Raw genomic sequence first — 16,663 nt, forward strand, 5'->3', positions numbered from 1 at the left:
TGTTTTCTAGGGGTAGACTGCCGGCAGAGGTGCAAGGGAAGCGTGCTGCTTACCTGCGCTGGAACTCAGAGTGAAGAAATCCCGGGGACTTTCACTCCTCTGGGTCTTTTCAGTCCAGCGCTGCACCTGAAAAAGGAATAAAAATAAAAACAGGAAAACCTACTGCTAAACTAAGTATAGGCAGGAGCCTATACAGAAGTGACCTTTCTCCAGAAGGCACTTACAACAACTGAAGTCAGCTACAGAGGAGGGGCATAGTGGGGGAGGAGTCAGGGGAACAAACAAGTTTATAAGTGCCTAACTCCAGTCCCACCTACTATACCCCAAGGTAACGCAGTGTCCCCCAGTGGTAGGACAGAGAAATATTATTTTTAACAAAGTCTGTTGCTTCATTTTTTATGATGGCAATTTGCATATACTCCAGAATATCATGAAGAGTGATTAATTGCAATTAATTTCAAGTCCCTCTTTGCCATGACAATGAACTTTATCCAAAACAACATTTCCACTGCATTTCAGCCCTGCCACAAAAGGACCAGCTGACATCAGGTCTCATTAACACAGGTGAGAGTTTTGATGAGAACAAGGCTGGAGATCACTCTGTCATGCTTATTGAGTTAGAATAACAGACTGGAAGATTTAAAAGGAGGGTGGTGCTTGAAATCATGGTTCTTCCTCTGTCAACCATGGTTATCTGCAAGGAAACACGTGCAGTTATCAATGCTTTGCACAAAAAGGGCTTCACAGGCAAGGATATTGCTGCTAGTAAGACTCCACCAAAATCAACCATTTATTGGATCATCCAGAACTTCAAGGAGAGAGGTTCAATAGTGAAGAAGGCTTCAGGGCACACAAGAACGTCCAGCAAGCGCCAAGACCATCTCCTAAAGTTGATTCAGCTGTGGGATTGGGGCATTACCAGGAATGGCAGCAGGCAGGTGTGTGTGCATCTGCACACACAGTGAGATGAAGACTTTTGCAGCATGGCCAGGTTTCAAGAAGGCCAGCAAAGAAGCCACTTCTCTCCAGGAAAAACATCAGGAACAGATTGATATTCTGCAAATTGTACAGGGATTGGACTGCTGAGGACTGGGGTAAAGTCATTTACTCTGATGAATCTCCTTTCAGATTGTTTGGGGCATCTGGAAAAATGCTTGTCCAGAGAAGGAAAGGTGAGTGCCACCATCAGTCCTGTGTTATGCCTACAGTAAAGCATCCTGAGACCATTCATGTGTGGGGTTGCTTCTCAGCCAAGGGACTTGGCTCACTCGCAATTTTGCCTAAAAACACAGCCATGAATAAAGAATGGTACCAAAACATCCTCCAAGAGCAACTTCTCACAACTATCCAAGAACAGTTTGGTAACGAACAATGTCTTTTCCAGCATGATGGAGCACCTTACCATAAGGCAAAAGTGAGCACCTTACCATAAGGCAACATAGAAATTATTACTGCAAAAGACATGAGTTTGGAATACAGTGTACTGAAACCAAATACCTTGAGTGGTCTGATAGGAATCATATTGAGAAAACATAGGCAATTAGGTTTAAACTGTAAAATTACTGTTTTGTTAAAGATGGCCGCCATTGAGCCATGTGCTTTGTTAAGGATGGCCATGATTGGGCCATGTGCTTTGATGATGGAAATGTAAATAATCTAGATAACAAAAGGAATTGTAAATAAATATGTGATATACACACACACACACACACTCTCTGAAATCTGAGATACATACATTCATACACAGATAGAAAATAAGATTTTTACTCACCGTAAAATCCGTTTCTCTGACTCCATTGGGGGACACTGCAAGCATTGGGGTATAGTAGTGGGCTCAGGTGTCTTGTCACTTTAACTGCTAAGTCTTTGGACTCCTCCCCTGCTATGCCCCTCCTCTCCAGAGAGATCCTCAGTTTTGAATAACCAAGATTGAACGTAAAGGAGGTAATATAACCTGGACAGGTCTTAAATTATAAAGAACCATAACCAAAGTTTGCACACACAGAACTATATACAGAGCAAGGGAGGGTGCGCAGTGTCCCCCAATGGAGTCAGAGAAATGGATTTTACGGTGAGTAAAAATCTTAATTTCTCTTCCCTGCCACTGGGGGACACTGCGAGACATTGGGGATATACCAAAGCTTCCTCAAGGGTGGGAATGCTCTGGACCAGCTGCACGCATAACCCTGCGACCAAAGCTTGCATCAGCTGATGCAAAGCCTTGAAGTCTGTAAAATTTAGTGAAAGTGTGGACGGAAGACCAAGTCGCCGCTCTACACAACTGCTCCGCAGATGCCCCGTGCCTAGCCGCCCAGGAGGCACCCACCGCTCTAGTAGAATGCACCTTCAAATTTTCCGGAACGGACAGAGAAGTTGCAATGTAAGCTTCTCGAATCGTGGATGTGATCAGCCAGGCAATTGACTGCTTTGAAGCAGGCCACCCTCTTTTGTTGGCGTCATATAAAACAAAAAGATCTCTGGTCTTTCTGACCTGAGACGTACGGTCTACATAACTCTGTAGAGCTCGTACCACATCCAAAAACTGCATAGACCGCTCTAAGGAGTCCTTCTTTGCTCGGTACACAGGGACAACAATTTCCTGATTTAGGTGAAACCTGGAAACCACCTTAGGAACAAAAGATGGCTTGGTATGAAGGACCGCCCTACCAGAATGTGGGAATATTGCTAACTGTGCCTTAGATCTTTTAAATAAAGAAATACCTTTTGGTGCTGAGGGCTCCGGATCAGCCAACCCTAAGGTATGCATGATTCCCAAAACAAGACTATCCACACTCGTGGAGTCAGAATCATAGAGAGCCTCCCCTTCCGGATCTATATCTACCTCACCTTCCTCGGCTGAGGAGAGATCAGAAAGCTAATCTATGTCCAGACCTGCATCAGTAATGGCTCTCTTACCCCTCTGGGAAATAGATACTAACCTATCTTCCCTGTGGGTAGACCCTGCCTGTGATGTGGAAGCATTCTCGTCAGACTGACTGCCTGCAAGTGTAAGTGGGGTAGTGCTCTCACGTACCTCTATTACCCGCAGCATCATGGCTGTCAGTTTCTCCACAGCCGAAGAAAAGGATTGCATCCAGGGCGGTTCTACCACTGCAGAAGACCCCTCCTGGGCTGAGCTGTCTCGCCTCTGAGCGTCCGCAGTACAAGCTGCGCAAAGGGCGTTTCGGTCTGTGTGTCCAACAGAAAGTTTTGTGTTACATTTAGAACAGGCATAATACATTACAGAAGGCACAGAGTGACCCTTGTCTTTAGCTGTCACCGTTTCAGCCATTGTCCCGCTTCTTAAAATTAATATTAAAAGTAAGGCAGACAAACAGGGAGAAAGATAAGTACTGGAGACTCCTAAACTAGAAAGTCTCTCACACTATAAGCACTCCTCACCAATGCAAAAGCCTGCAAAGTACTGTTTGTGAAAATTTTTACCTCAAATAACTCACGAAACAGATATAAACCTTCACACTGACTATTAGAATACAAGCCTGTATCTTTTCAAAAAGTCTGTCCGCAGAGGAAAGGCAAAGAAAAGGGCTTGAGCACCGCTGACACGCTGTCTCTTCAGTGTCTCCTCACAAGCAGACAGCGTTGCGCGCGGGAAAACAGCCTGGGAGGAAGGGGGAACTCGAGTAACCAACTCCTCCCCTTCCTACTGTGTCTGCCCGCCCTGCTGGCCTCCGCTATCTGGGTCCCATAAAAATCTCCTAATATGACCACCCAGAAGCGCTGTAATATATTATAAATGCACAGGATCTCCACCGCTGGAGCGCTAGTTCAATCAACGGACCGCTTCACCTGCAAAGAGTGTGAGCGCCGCTTCTATCATTGCTCGTTGCCTGAGGCAAACGAGGAAGACTGCCGGCATGGAGGGCGGCGGGGGGAGGAGAGGCCGATACAGCATCACTCCTTCTGCCCGCTAAAAACTGTGGCCACGGATATCCCCGCTAAAACAGGCTTCTTTACACAGCCCCCCCTCGCTATCTATGGATATGCCGGCAGTAGGTACAAGGTAACAGAGCATCAGGCTTCTGATACCTGCGCTTGGGTCCCCAGAGAGCAGAGCTAGGTCTTACTCACTGTTTTCCTGGGTCTTGCACCGAACCCTGCACTGTACCTATAGTTGGAAGAAAAATAAAAACATGTAAACCTATAGACTAAACGGGTATAGGCAGGAGCCTATACCCCAGTGACCTACACTCCAAGTCACTTCAAAAAAACTGAGGATCTCTCTGGAGAGGAGGGGCATAGCAGGGGAGGAGTCCAAAGACTTAGCAGTTAAAGTGACAAGACTCCTGAGCCCACTACTATACCCCAATGTCTCGCAGTGTCCCCCAATGGCAGAAAAGAGAAAAGGCATATACATATACAATGATCAGCCACAACATTAAAACCACTGACAAGTGAAGAGAATAACATTGATTATGTTGTTACAATGGCACCTGTCAAGGGGTGGTGTGGCTGGATCACTTATAAAAAACTTATTGTATAAATTTGTTTCAATCAGTGGTGCAGTGCTCCATTTTTGTATTGGAAATGTATGGATTTCTGAGGCAGTATGCCATGTTTTGTAACCTCTCTAAAAGAAATGCCATGCTAATTAAGTCTTTTCACCCTAAAATACACATTTACACATTTAAAAAGGAGAACTCCATGAACAGCAAGAAATGTGGAAAGTGGGAACAAAGTTTACATCAATCTGAAGTTTAAATTGTATTAAATACACATTTAGAGAATGCTGCATCCTGATTTCAAATATTGAATGTAATATCTCAGACTTTGTGGTGGCAGAGGCTGGTTTATGCCCTGCCAACATGTGTGTTAGAAACAGTATATAAAGAGCTGTATTTTGTATTTCAACTGCAGTATATCATCTGTACTTATGATGATCACTTATACCTTCAACTTGTGTGTAAAAGTCCTTATAAGGACCTTTGAGCAATAAACATCCCTGCTTGAAGATTCTGCCTGATGCCTACTGCAACCTGTGACCAACAGATAAAAGCTTACACTCTAATCCATTCCCCGGCTGTCCTGTGTTGAACCCAGCGTCTGTGTCAACGTTCTGCCTGCTACCCAGCAGTCCTGATCCATAGTAAGCGGCCAGGAGGTACCAGCCAGCTAAGAGCAAAGAGGCACTGCAGCAGCTATATCAGATATCTTGAAGTAAATGGTTCCAGGTGCCAGTGAAGGAGCCAGGTGGTGGCAGTCAAATCATTCTACAACTAAAGCGCAGTTGGCATTCACAAGTCGGCGATTGTTGGCTGGCAGGTGACTCAAGTAGGAGTGGTCAGTAACATTCGGTTATTGATGGTGAGAAAACAACCCAGATAAACTGTGTAATATCCTTTTTCCCCACAGACCAGGAGGCAAAGTAAGCCCATCCGGTCACAGGTGGGATATATTAGGCAGCAAGTGAACAGTCGGTACTTGAAGTTGATATGTTGCAACCTACCAAAAGTGATCCAAGAAAGGGAACCAGTGAACTGGTGACAGGGTTATGGGCACCCAAGGATCATTGAGGTGCGTGGGGAGGGAAGGCTAGCCTGTCTGGTCCAATTCCACAAAAAAGCTACCGTAGCACACATTGCTGAAAAAGTTGAAAATGCTGGCTATGATCATCATCAACATTTATTTCTATAGCGCCACTAATTTCGCAGCGCTGTACAGAGAACTCATTCACATCAGTCCCTGCCCCATTGGAGCTTACAGTCTAAATTCCCTAATATAGGCACACACTCACGCACAGACACAGACAGGGAGACAAAGATGATAGAAAGGTGTCAGAACACACAGTGCATTACAGGTTGCTGCTCAGCTGCAAACCAGTAAGAGTGCCCATGCTGACCCGTGTCCATCACCGAAAGCGCTTACAATGTGTACATGAGCGCCAGAACTTGACCTTGGAGCAATGTAAGGTGGCCTGGTCTGATGAATTCTGTTCTCCTTTACATCATGTGGACGGCCGGGCGCATGTACGTCACTTTTGTGGGGAAGAGATAGTACCAGGATGCACTATGGGAAGAAGGCAAGCTGGTGGAGGCAATATGATGCTCTGGGCAATGTTCTGCTTGGAAAATTTGGGTCCTGACAATCATGTGGTTATCACATGTACCACCTGTTGACATGGCCTCCAAATCCGATTGAGAATTTGAGGGATGTTGAATAACAAGTCCAAGCCATGGTGGCCCCAACTTGCAACTTACAGGACTTAGAAGGATCTGGAGCCGGCATCTTGGTGACAGATGCTACTGGACACCATCAGAAGTCTTGTGGAGTCCATGACTCGAGGGGTCAGAGCTGTTTCTTGGCAGCACGAGGATGACCTACACAATATTAGGCAGGTTGTTTTAATGTTGTGGATGATCAGTGTATAACAATGATAAAATAGTTGAAGTAGGTATAACGCTGTACTTGATGTCAAATATATTATGTTTTCTACACTTTGTTATTATATGTGTAAAGACTGTTATTGAAAATAAATTATTAATAAGAATACAGAATCTTTCTTGATATTATTATCATTATTCACTGTATTATACTGTGTGAATCAGATAGTTAAGTACAAATGGGTTTAAACTATGGTCATTAGCATATTAATCTCACCAATGGACTCTCAGTGCTAATAACAGACTCTCAGAAATAGCACCATTTTTACATACCCTTTTACAGCCCCTAAAAACAATAGGTCTCCGAAAGGTTGTTTCTCCCCGACATCCTCCATTTGCATAACTTTATACATTTATTTAATCAGACTGTCAATAAGGTCTAGATTAACATTTCCTTCCTCTGAGGCACTAGCATCTCAAAATCTGGTATGTCAGACTCGTTGAACTTCCTCTGATTAAATCAGCGTCAATACTTATTAGGAACCTGGATCTTCTGGGCTACCCTGACTCTTGAAAGGACAGGAAAGAAAAACACAGGAAGGAGTAGCCTTATATATCCCCCCTGATGTGTCTTCATTCCTGTTCTGACACAAGTGGAAGTGGGAAAAACACTACGTATGTGCTGCTACAGAGGAGGAAGAGCAAATATAAAATAAGAATCTGTTTATGCACTGTATTGCTATTTACCCGATCAATGAAGAGACTATAGGCCAATGATTTGGCGTGAGCAAAACTCAGGTCTGGTGAAATGGAGTCCAGGTGAACGCAGAGCTGAAAAAGACACTTTGAAGAAATCTGTGAAACTCCAACATAGGTGAAGACAGTTTGAAGCTGTAAAAAAGAAAAAACATGAAGCATCTCTCATAGGCAACAGAAAACAAAAAAAGCCTTATGGCTGTTTCACTTCTCTTTGTTTGCCTGCAGTAAATGCACTGTGAGAAATATAGAGCAGTCATAGGGATTACTTATCTGTGTGGACACCTATTCTTCTCATATATATTAAATAAAATCCAATGTACTGTAAACACATGTTCCTATGGGAATGATGAGGAGAGGAGGATAGGTTGGGGATCTGTTATGGTTCTATTTTTTCATCTGATTAAATATGGTCTGCCTACCCCAGTGGTCAGGGAACAGGGGTAAATTGCCCCAAATGGGGTAAAAATGAAATTCCTGGGGGGTAATGCTGCCGATTCACATGCTGTCAGTTGGATTGTAGACCCCTTTAAATGTGAAATTGCTGTTGTACCAGAAGAGCCTCAAGGGTTGGCAGAGGCACTTCTTGAGCTTCGATGCAATAATGAAGCACGTATTGCATTTGAAAGCAAAGCAGATCTGTCATATTTTTGGATGTCAACAGCTGCAAAGGCATCAAAATTGCACACGAGGAGGCAGTCAAAAAGTTACTGCATTTTGCAACAACCTACCTTTGCGAACAAGGATTTTCCACTCTAACGAACACAAAAACAAAGCAGAGAAATCGATTGGACGCTGAAGACTATATCCAAATTGCTCTGACATCAAAATACCCCAATATTGATGCTCTCGTATCAAAAATGAAACAACATAATTTCTCCAAAACCTGATGTTTTGAAGTTGAAGCTTTCAAAGAAATTTTGAATAGATTCAATAAAATTTTGATTTACAATAATTAATAATATATGATTTCCTTCCTTTCAAATCAAGGGGGTAACGTCGGCGTATCTAAATATATTTGGGGGTAAAAGGTAAAAAAGTTCCCTGACCCCTGGCCTACCCTATCACTGAGTAAATAAAAACATGAATAAGCCAATATACTACACACCTGCAAAGGGCTACACAAGTTACAGATTTGTTTTAGTTGTAGCAGAAATCCATGGTCCAATGACTGAAAAACAAGGTAGAAGGAAGAAGAACTTTATCCTTGATGGCAGACAAGTTGACTCATCACAACTATAAAAAAAAAAAAAAAATTCCATTTTCACCTCAGATTCCACGTCTAGATAAAGAAATTGCTTTAGCATAGATACATGAGCCTGAAAAGAAAAGATACAATTAATGTACAAGACAAAACCTAAATCACACAAACAGTGAGTTAACAAAAATAAAATAGAAAAATAAAACTTGCAGCACAACAAGCCCATAAACTAGTAAAGGAAAGGGGAGGTATATACATAAGTAGCAAATAAAAAGAGTGCAAAATGTGTCAACCCAAGAAAAGTTAAACAATAATGCTTAAAAGCAATATAAGCATGTATACAATTTATCAATATCACAATTAAAAATAAAAGTCAGAAAACATAAAATGAATATGGATTTGCTTATAAATCCAAGAACACAAAGAATAAATTTTGATTCAGAACATCTGAATATTAAACAATTTTCCCTGTAAGATTAAATATTCTCCACTTAGCAGGACAATCTAGAAAGTGAATTCTATATATGTAAGGGTTAATAGACGGATAGCTTTAGAAACAAGGTGTAAAAATGGATCATTTTAAGTAAATGCAGATAAGGGATTTATTTTCGTTTATTATGGAGTATAAGTATTATCCATGCGTAGTAGGTAGCAGGGCTTACTTTAAAGAAGTTAAAATAGCTGCTGGTAAGATGATGGTTTAAATGTGGCATCTTCCAACAAATATAAATCAGTTAGTTAAACATTTTTGAAGAAGGGGTGTGACTTGGTGTAAAATTACTGCAGATGTGAGTAAAAGCCTAACTACAATTTACAGTAATTTACACACATTCCATTTTTTGCGAAAAGTGAGCTATAAAACTATGCCTCTCCCTCTTTGTCATACATGTCTTAGGTATTTTTTAAAATATATAAATTAGTTGTTAGTGTGGACAGAAGTTAACGCTGTTCTTATGACTCCTTTAGATTCAATGTATTGAAACTTGGTAGATTGACGATACCACAGTAAGTGTCTCAAAAATGTAGTAAGCATGCTTTTGCCTGAGCTAGATGTTTTGTTTTGGTTTTTGATAGCTGTCCAGGAGATGGCCCACTTCATGCAGACATGTGAATAAAGAAACTATACAGCTGCAACACATCATAGTAATTGTAAACATTTATTTCTTATCCACTTGCTGATCCTTTCACTTATTTTCTTCCTCTTCACTCTCCTACTACTTCTACAGTCTCTCACTTTAGTCACTTGTCCTGTTCTCTTTCCTCACCTCACTTGTAAACTGTCTCAGTCGTTACCTTCTGCCATACTTTCATTTGTCTTTTCCACACAATATTTCTCTCCTATTTTATGACTCTGCAAGGTCTCAATTCCTACATCTCCTGTACCTTATTACCCTCCATTCAACACTTCCACCCATTCCCCTCATGGCTCCCCACATCACTAATACTATAGACCCAAACCTATTCCCTCTATCACCTGTTGCTTCCCCCTCCACCACATATCACACCTGTCTCCCCCAAACATCCAGTCCCGCCAACCTTATTCCCATCACTCCTCTTACTCACCTTCCCCTGTCCTGTGCACTCTGGAATGCAAGATCTGTGTGCAATGACGTCTTCCTCTCCCATTCCTTTGGTATCCTGGCCCTTACAGAAACATGGATCACCCCTCTGATAGAGATTCCCCTGCTGAACTCTCCCACAAGGTGCTCTCCTTCTCCCACAGTCCCCGTCCTGGGGACCGCCAAGGAGGTGGTGTAGGTGTCCTACTGTCTCCTGGCTACACCTTCAGTGTTATTCCTTCTGAACCCTCCCTCTCCTTCTTCTCCTTTGAAGTTCACTCCATTTGATTTTTCTCCAATCTCCACCTTCGTGTTGCGGTCATCTATCATCCCCCTGGCCCATCCTCTCAATTTCTTGATAACTTTGCAGCCGGGCTTTCCCATTTCCTCTCTTCTGATCTTCCCACTATTATTAATGGGGATTTTAACATCCCTACCGACTCTCCTATTTCTACTGCTCTAAATTCCTCACTCTCACTTCCTCCCATGGCCTCTCCCAATGGACAACTTCTGCCACCCATCGTGATGGTCACTCCCTGGACCAAGTGTTCTCCTATCTCTGTGACATCTCCAACTTCTCAAACACCGTCTTCCCCCTCTCTGAACACAATCTTTTTTTCCTTTACCCTCTCTTCACCCCTTGCCCCACCTCTCCCACCCAAAGTTGCTCACCCTCTGCATTCCATCAACAGCATTGACACAATCATCTTTGCGTCCTCTCTCAAACCCTTACTTGCTCCCATTACTTCCCTATCATGTCCCAATGCTGCTGTTTCTCTTAACAACACCACACTTTGTTGCCCTTGATACTGCAGCCCCTGCCATCCCCACCAATCAAAACCCCAACCCTGGAACTACCCTTACTCGTCTCCTCCAAAAGTGCTCCCGCTCCTCTGAATGCCAATGGAGGAAATCCCCCTCCATTGCTGACTTCACCCACTATAAATTCATCCTTTCTTCCTACTATTCTGCCCTCTCTCTTGCCAAACAAACCTATTTCATATCCCTCATCTCCTCCCTGTCTAATAAATCCAACGCCTCCTTGTTACCATTAATTCTCTACTGTATCCTCCACCATCTCCTCCCCCCTTGTCCATCTGCACTCTTGACTTTGCCACCTAAAGACAAAATTGACTCTATACACAATGATATCTATTCTCCTCAGACTTGCCTCCCCTCACCTGTCCTCTCTATCACTCACTCTGCCACCCTTGGCTCCTACTCACCTGTTACTGTGCCCGAGATCCTTTCTCTTCTCTCCTCTTCTTCTACAACCTGTCCTCTAGATCCTGTCCCCTCCAAGTTCCTCCATTCCCTCTCTTCCAATGCCTGTTGTAACCTTGCTCACCCCTTTCACATCTCTCTCTCCACTGGTATCTTCCCCTCGGCCTTCAAGCATGCTCTCATCTCTCCTATTATCAAGAAATCTCCCCTTGACCCATCCTCTCTCTCTCAATTATCACCCCATATCTCTGCTTCCCTTTGATTCTAAAATTCTCGAACGACTTGTCTTCAATCGTCTAACCCCCTTTCTCTGTTCCCACTCTCTTTTTGACCCTCTCCAGTCTGGCTTCCGTCCCATTCACTCAACTGAAACTGCCCTCTCTAAAGTAATAAATGACTTGCTCTCAGCTAAGTCCAATGGTCACTTCTGCCTTCTCGTACTCCTTGACCTCTCTGCTGCTTTTGACACAGTCGATCATTCTCTTCTTCTCACCATCTTTCACTCCATAGGTCTTCATGAAACAGCACTCTCCTGGTTTACCTCCTACCTCTCTGACCACTGTTTTAGTGTGTTTGCTTCTGGCTCTTCCTCCCCCCTCTTCCCCTTTCTATTGGAGTCCCACAAGGCTATACTGCTTCTATGCAGATGACACGCAAATCTATCTTTCCTCCCCTGACCTCTCTCCTACTGTCCTAACCCAGGTATCTAGCTGTCTCTCTGCTGAAACAACCTTGATGTTACAGCGCTTCCTGAAACTCAACATCTCCAAATCCGAGCTTATCATCTTTCCTCCTGCCAATGTTGCTATCCCTCCCAATATCTCCCTCTTGGTTGACAACATCATTCTTTCTACTGTCACCCAAGCCCGCTGCCTTGGAGTCACCCTTGAGCCAGCCCTCAGGTTTACCCCTCATATGCAGTCCCTCACCAAATCCTGCCACTTTTGCCTCCGTAACATTACGAAAATCCGTCCCTTCCTCTCTTAGGAAGCAATTAAAATCCTGGACCATTCACTCATCATTTCTCATCTCGACTATTGCAACCTCCTTCTCACTGGTCTTCCTCGCTCTCGCACTTCTGCCCTTCAATCCATATAGAATGCTGCGGCTAGGCTCATCTTCCTCTCCCACTGCACATCTTCCGCTTCTCCTCTGTGCAAATCCCTTCACTAGCTCCCTATTCGTTTCAGAAATCAGTTCAAGCTCCTTACCCTCACTTACAAAGCCCTTACCAACATTTCTCCCCCTTACATCTCTCACCTTGTCTCGAGGTACATACCTACCTGTCCACTCCGCTCCGCCTCTGACCTCCGCCTCAATTCACCCCTCATTACCTCCTCCCATGCTCGCCTCCAAGACTTCTACCGTGCTGCCCCTAATCTTTGGAACTACCTACCCCTTCTGACTCGATTCTCCCCCAACCAGTCCTACAAATGCTCACTCAGAACTCACCTTTTCAAGCTCGCCTATACTACCACCTCCTAACCGTTATATCCATCACCTCTTCTTCCTCATTTCCCATCTAAATGTTTTCTCTCAGTTGGTCCTACTGTCTCTCACCAACCCTCTCTTTAGAATGTAAGCCCTCGCCGGCAGGGTCCTCTATACCACGTCTGTCTCCTGTCCCTCGTCCGTCCTGTCACGTCTTTTGCTGCACTCTGTGTGAGTCCACATAGCATTACTCACACTCATCTGTGCTGCCGACATGTATTACCTCATTTTTTTGTTACTTGCTTCTGTATCCGGTGCTACGGAATCTGTGGCGCCTTATAAAAATATAAATAAATAAAATAATAATAATATGCAGTTGTGTATAGTAGGCAGGTTAACTAATTCTTCACTTCAAAGTAATCCTTCTAATCAAGCCATTTAAAATCAGTGTGAAAGTGAGATATGTTTCATTCAATTAGGTGATCAAAAATTAAAAACATTGCAATTTACCTTGATGGATGCAGGCAGACCCTGCATCTCTTTCGTTCCTCTTATTTCCACTGTTTTTGCTTGTGATGAAATCAGTGATTGGGAGGGTGTGCACAGTTCATTTATGTAAACATTTAAATCGGGCCTATCTTCATCTACTAAAAATGTTTCATTCTCAGAAACTGTTTTGTGGTTAGGCTGCGTAGAGATATTAGCTTTTTTAAACCAGACTAATTTAGATTGCTCAGCTTCTGTCTGATTTAGCCCTTTGCAGAGTACTTGCAGTCTTTCTATCACTTGTGGGCTTCGAAGAAGGGTTTCATTAACATTGTTTTTGGTTTTCAGAAACTGTTGTGTAAGGTGGAGTAACCAAGCATCTGTGAAGTAATCCTTCACACTAACTGTCTCTGCCAGAAGCTGGATACACGGTGTTGGCAACAACGGAAACACAAAATTCAAGACGCTGAATAAGTTCCTCTGCAACTGCAGTGGAAGCAAGGCAAGTTTTGGCTTTCTGAGAAGAAAATACAAGAATAGAGGTGTGAGACATTGGTTGGTGTTCCAATAGGTACACTAATACATGTGAAATTATTAACATTTCAAATCACATACAAAACATTTACTTTTTTCCTTAAACATCCCTACTCATCAAGAAAACTGTTCTGAAACCACAACTGCAGCCTATAATATTTAACTCACAAGATCAGTTCCTTTGTTAATCCGTCCAGGGTTGGCACTTTCATGCACAGTTCCTCCATTAAACTCATCCATGGAAATGGTCCTTGGAAAATCTGCAGAACCTTGTAAGCTGCCAAGAATCCATGTGAACCAGTGCCCAGGGCCTGTAGTAGGAGACGACCAGCTCTCTCATAGTTGTAAGTTAGGGAGCACGCCATCACATTCTATAAAGTGGGAAGTTTGAGACATTAAAAGGGATATAGAAACAAATACAATTCAGTTTTGTAAGTGAAATATCAAGGTTAGATTTCAATAACTACAAAGGCCTACAACATAATGTATTTCATATGGAACATTCGCCATATAAGAATATGTATTTGCAAGATACATTTAAATCATGTGTCCCAGATTTATTTTGTGCAAATCTAAAATCTCTGCAAATATGTCAGAAAGAGGGCCCGGCAACACATAACGGCTATGACCACCTCCAATTAATGAAGCTATAAAAAAAAGATTGTGTCTAGGATTTAGGGGTACTTATTTTTTAAACTGTTTGAACCAAGTGAATATCAGCCTAGTGGCAGTGTTGTTAAGGTATATTCTTTACTAAATTTGTTGGTTTTCAGATACTCATTTATTTTAATAAACATGCTGTCAGATCTTGTGACTCAGGCAAGAAATTTTTTACTTAAGTCTCCTAAACAAAACCATGTTAAAATGCAAGGGGTGAAAATAAGTTTTCTATTTTGCACATAAGTTAAATACTGTTTTTTTTTTCCATGTAGCACACAAATATCAACTTTTAATTTCAATGTACAAATAAGCTATTAAGTATTTTTGTGCTACATGAAAGAACTGCCAGTATTTAACTTATGTGCAAAATAGAAAAAATAATTTTCACCCCTTGCAATTTAACATGTTTTGTCCAGGAGACTTAAGTAAGAAATTTCTTGCCTAAGTTCCTTAATGAATCAGGTCCTCCGTCTGTTAACAACCATAAAATTTGTTGTTAACTCTCCTGAGAAACATTGGCTTGGCTGACAGATGAGAAACATATTGATAATTTCTTTGTGTTTTTTAACACCACGATCCATGTAAAACAGAACTTCTAATATAAAGATGCATTGATGTGTCAACATAAATTATTAAAATATGATGCTACATTCCACACAACCATTTAAAATCATAGCATTTAAAAAAAAAAGAAAAGAAGACAACACCAGTGAAAATGCCCAAACTTCCTTTTTTTTTTTTGCCCTAAGCCCTAGCTGTTTGTTGGACTGAGGATCATGGCACATTAACTAGTAAATATAGTAATTTATTTTGTATCAGTACAGTATGTTTGGCATTTAAAATTAACCAGGGATTTAACAAAAACAAGTGATAAAGATGATTTTACGATAGTCATGAACTTTAGAGGCCGATTCAATTCGGCCACGTAAGTCTAGGATTAACGCAGCGCTAGTACTGTTACCTTTAATGCAGTAATTTTACTTGGATCTCTGCTCGCAGTTGCAAGAGCCACGAGCAAAAATCAGTGTTACCATAACTGTACCAACGGTAATACTTTTCACTTTTACTGTAGTAATGGTAATAGTGCACAGGTTGTGTTATTCCTAGAATACTCTTAGGGGCATATTCAATTAGGTTTCCAGTCCGCGGTAATGCGCGTTGCCGTGAAAATTGTGCAGTATTGATGGTAATACAGTACTGCAATAATGCAGATTTTCCTTCGCAACCCTATGGGGTGTGCACGAAAATCCACGTTATTGTGGTACTGTGGATTGCCTTTGCGGCCCATTTCGGCGCATTACTGCGGACCGGAAACCTAATTGAACACGCCCCTTAGAGTCCTAACTCATTCCAACACTATTGGCAGCACGGTGGCTTAGTGGCTAGCACTTCTGCCTCACAACACTGGGGTCATGAGTTCGATTCCCAACCATACAGCATACAACCCAACATACAACCTTCACTGTGTGGAGCTTGTATGTTCTCCCCCAAGTCTGTGTGGGTTTCCTCCGGGTCCTCCCACATTACAAAAACATACTGTTAGGTTAATTGGCTGCTATCAAATTGACCCTAGTGTATGTTGGGGAATTTAGACTGTAAGCTCCAATGGGGCAGGGATTGATGTGAGCGAGTTCTCTGTGCAGCGCTGCGGAATTAGTAGCGTTATATAAATAGCTGATGATGATAATGATGAACACCATGGACAATGTGGGCACAGAGCATAATATCAATTTCATTTAGCTTTGTATGCTGTCCAATTTTTGGAATAATAAAACATACATAATGAACCAGCTATGTCTAAACTTCAGATACTATGCAACTAAAGCAGTGGTTTTCAAACCATGCTCCAATAAAGGTAATCTGTGACGTGCATTAAGGTGTATTAGAATAAATAATGGTAATGCTGGGAGTATTTGGGGAAATATTAGAAGTAATAAACAGATAGATTAGGAACAACACTGATAGATTGCTAAATATTAGTCTGCTACAGTTTCTTCCTTATGTACATTTGTGGGGAACTTTACAACAATTACTGTAAATATAAATTGTAGTCGTGATGTCACACAGAGAGCTGCATTCTTCTGAATGCAAATTCTGACTAAACAAAGCTTACAATACACAACAGCAAACTTCTATAAGCACCAGGAACAGAGCAGAGAATTATTAAACTCAAAATAAGTCTACTACTAAAAAAAAAGAAAAAAGAACACAGAGAAACAATGGTCACAGAAGAAACAGTTGGGAGGTATGAATTGTAAACAGGAGAAAACACATTCATCTTTATAAGTGTCCCTTCTACAGATTTAAAACGTTGAGAGTTTAAGTAATTTCTTAACATAGTTTTAACTTACTTCGCAATTACTATACACAGAACATCCCAGACCACAGAACCAGCACAGAAAAGTTGTGCTACGGTAGCAGCTAAATCCCTTCAGATTAGGCACCTTCCCACGTCACTACGACATCCAGGG

General features: G+C 42.1%; 1 protein-coding gene across 1 annotated transcript in view; it reads right to left on the reverse strand.

Moving 5' to 3' along the window:
• Positions 1-16,637, reverse strand: part of FANCE (FA complementation group E) — a 58,567-nt gene extending 41,930 nt beyond the window's left edge. The window contains exons 1-6 of the mRNA XM_075195755.1: positions 16,544-16,637; positions 13,701-13,903; positions 13,023-13,515; positions 8,366-8,416; positions 8,206-8,268; positions 7,089-7,232 (exon numbers count right to left, since the gene is read on the reverse strand). Of these exons, the coding sequence (XP_075051856.1) occupies positions 7,089-7,232; positions 8,206-8,268; positions 8,366-8,416; positions 13,023-13,515; positions 13,701-13,897 (948 nt within the window). The 5' untranslated portion in view covers positions 13,898-13,903; positions 16,544-16,637. The remainder of the gene's footprint in view (positions 1-7,088; positions 7,233-8,205; positions 8,269-8,365; positions 8,417-13,022; positions 13,516-13,700; positions 13,904-16,543) is intronic.
• Positions 16,638-16,663: the final 26 nt, after the last annotated feature.

Source organism: Mixophyes fleayi, chromosome 2 (assembly GCF_038048845.1).
Source record: "Mixophyes fleayi isolate aMixFle1 chromosome 2, aMixFle1.hap1, whole genome shotgun sequence".
NCBI lineage: Eukaryota > Metazoa > Chordata > Amphibia > Anura > Limnodynastidae > Mixophyes > Mixophyes fleayi.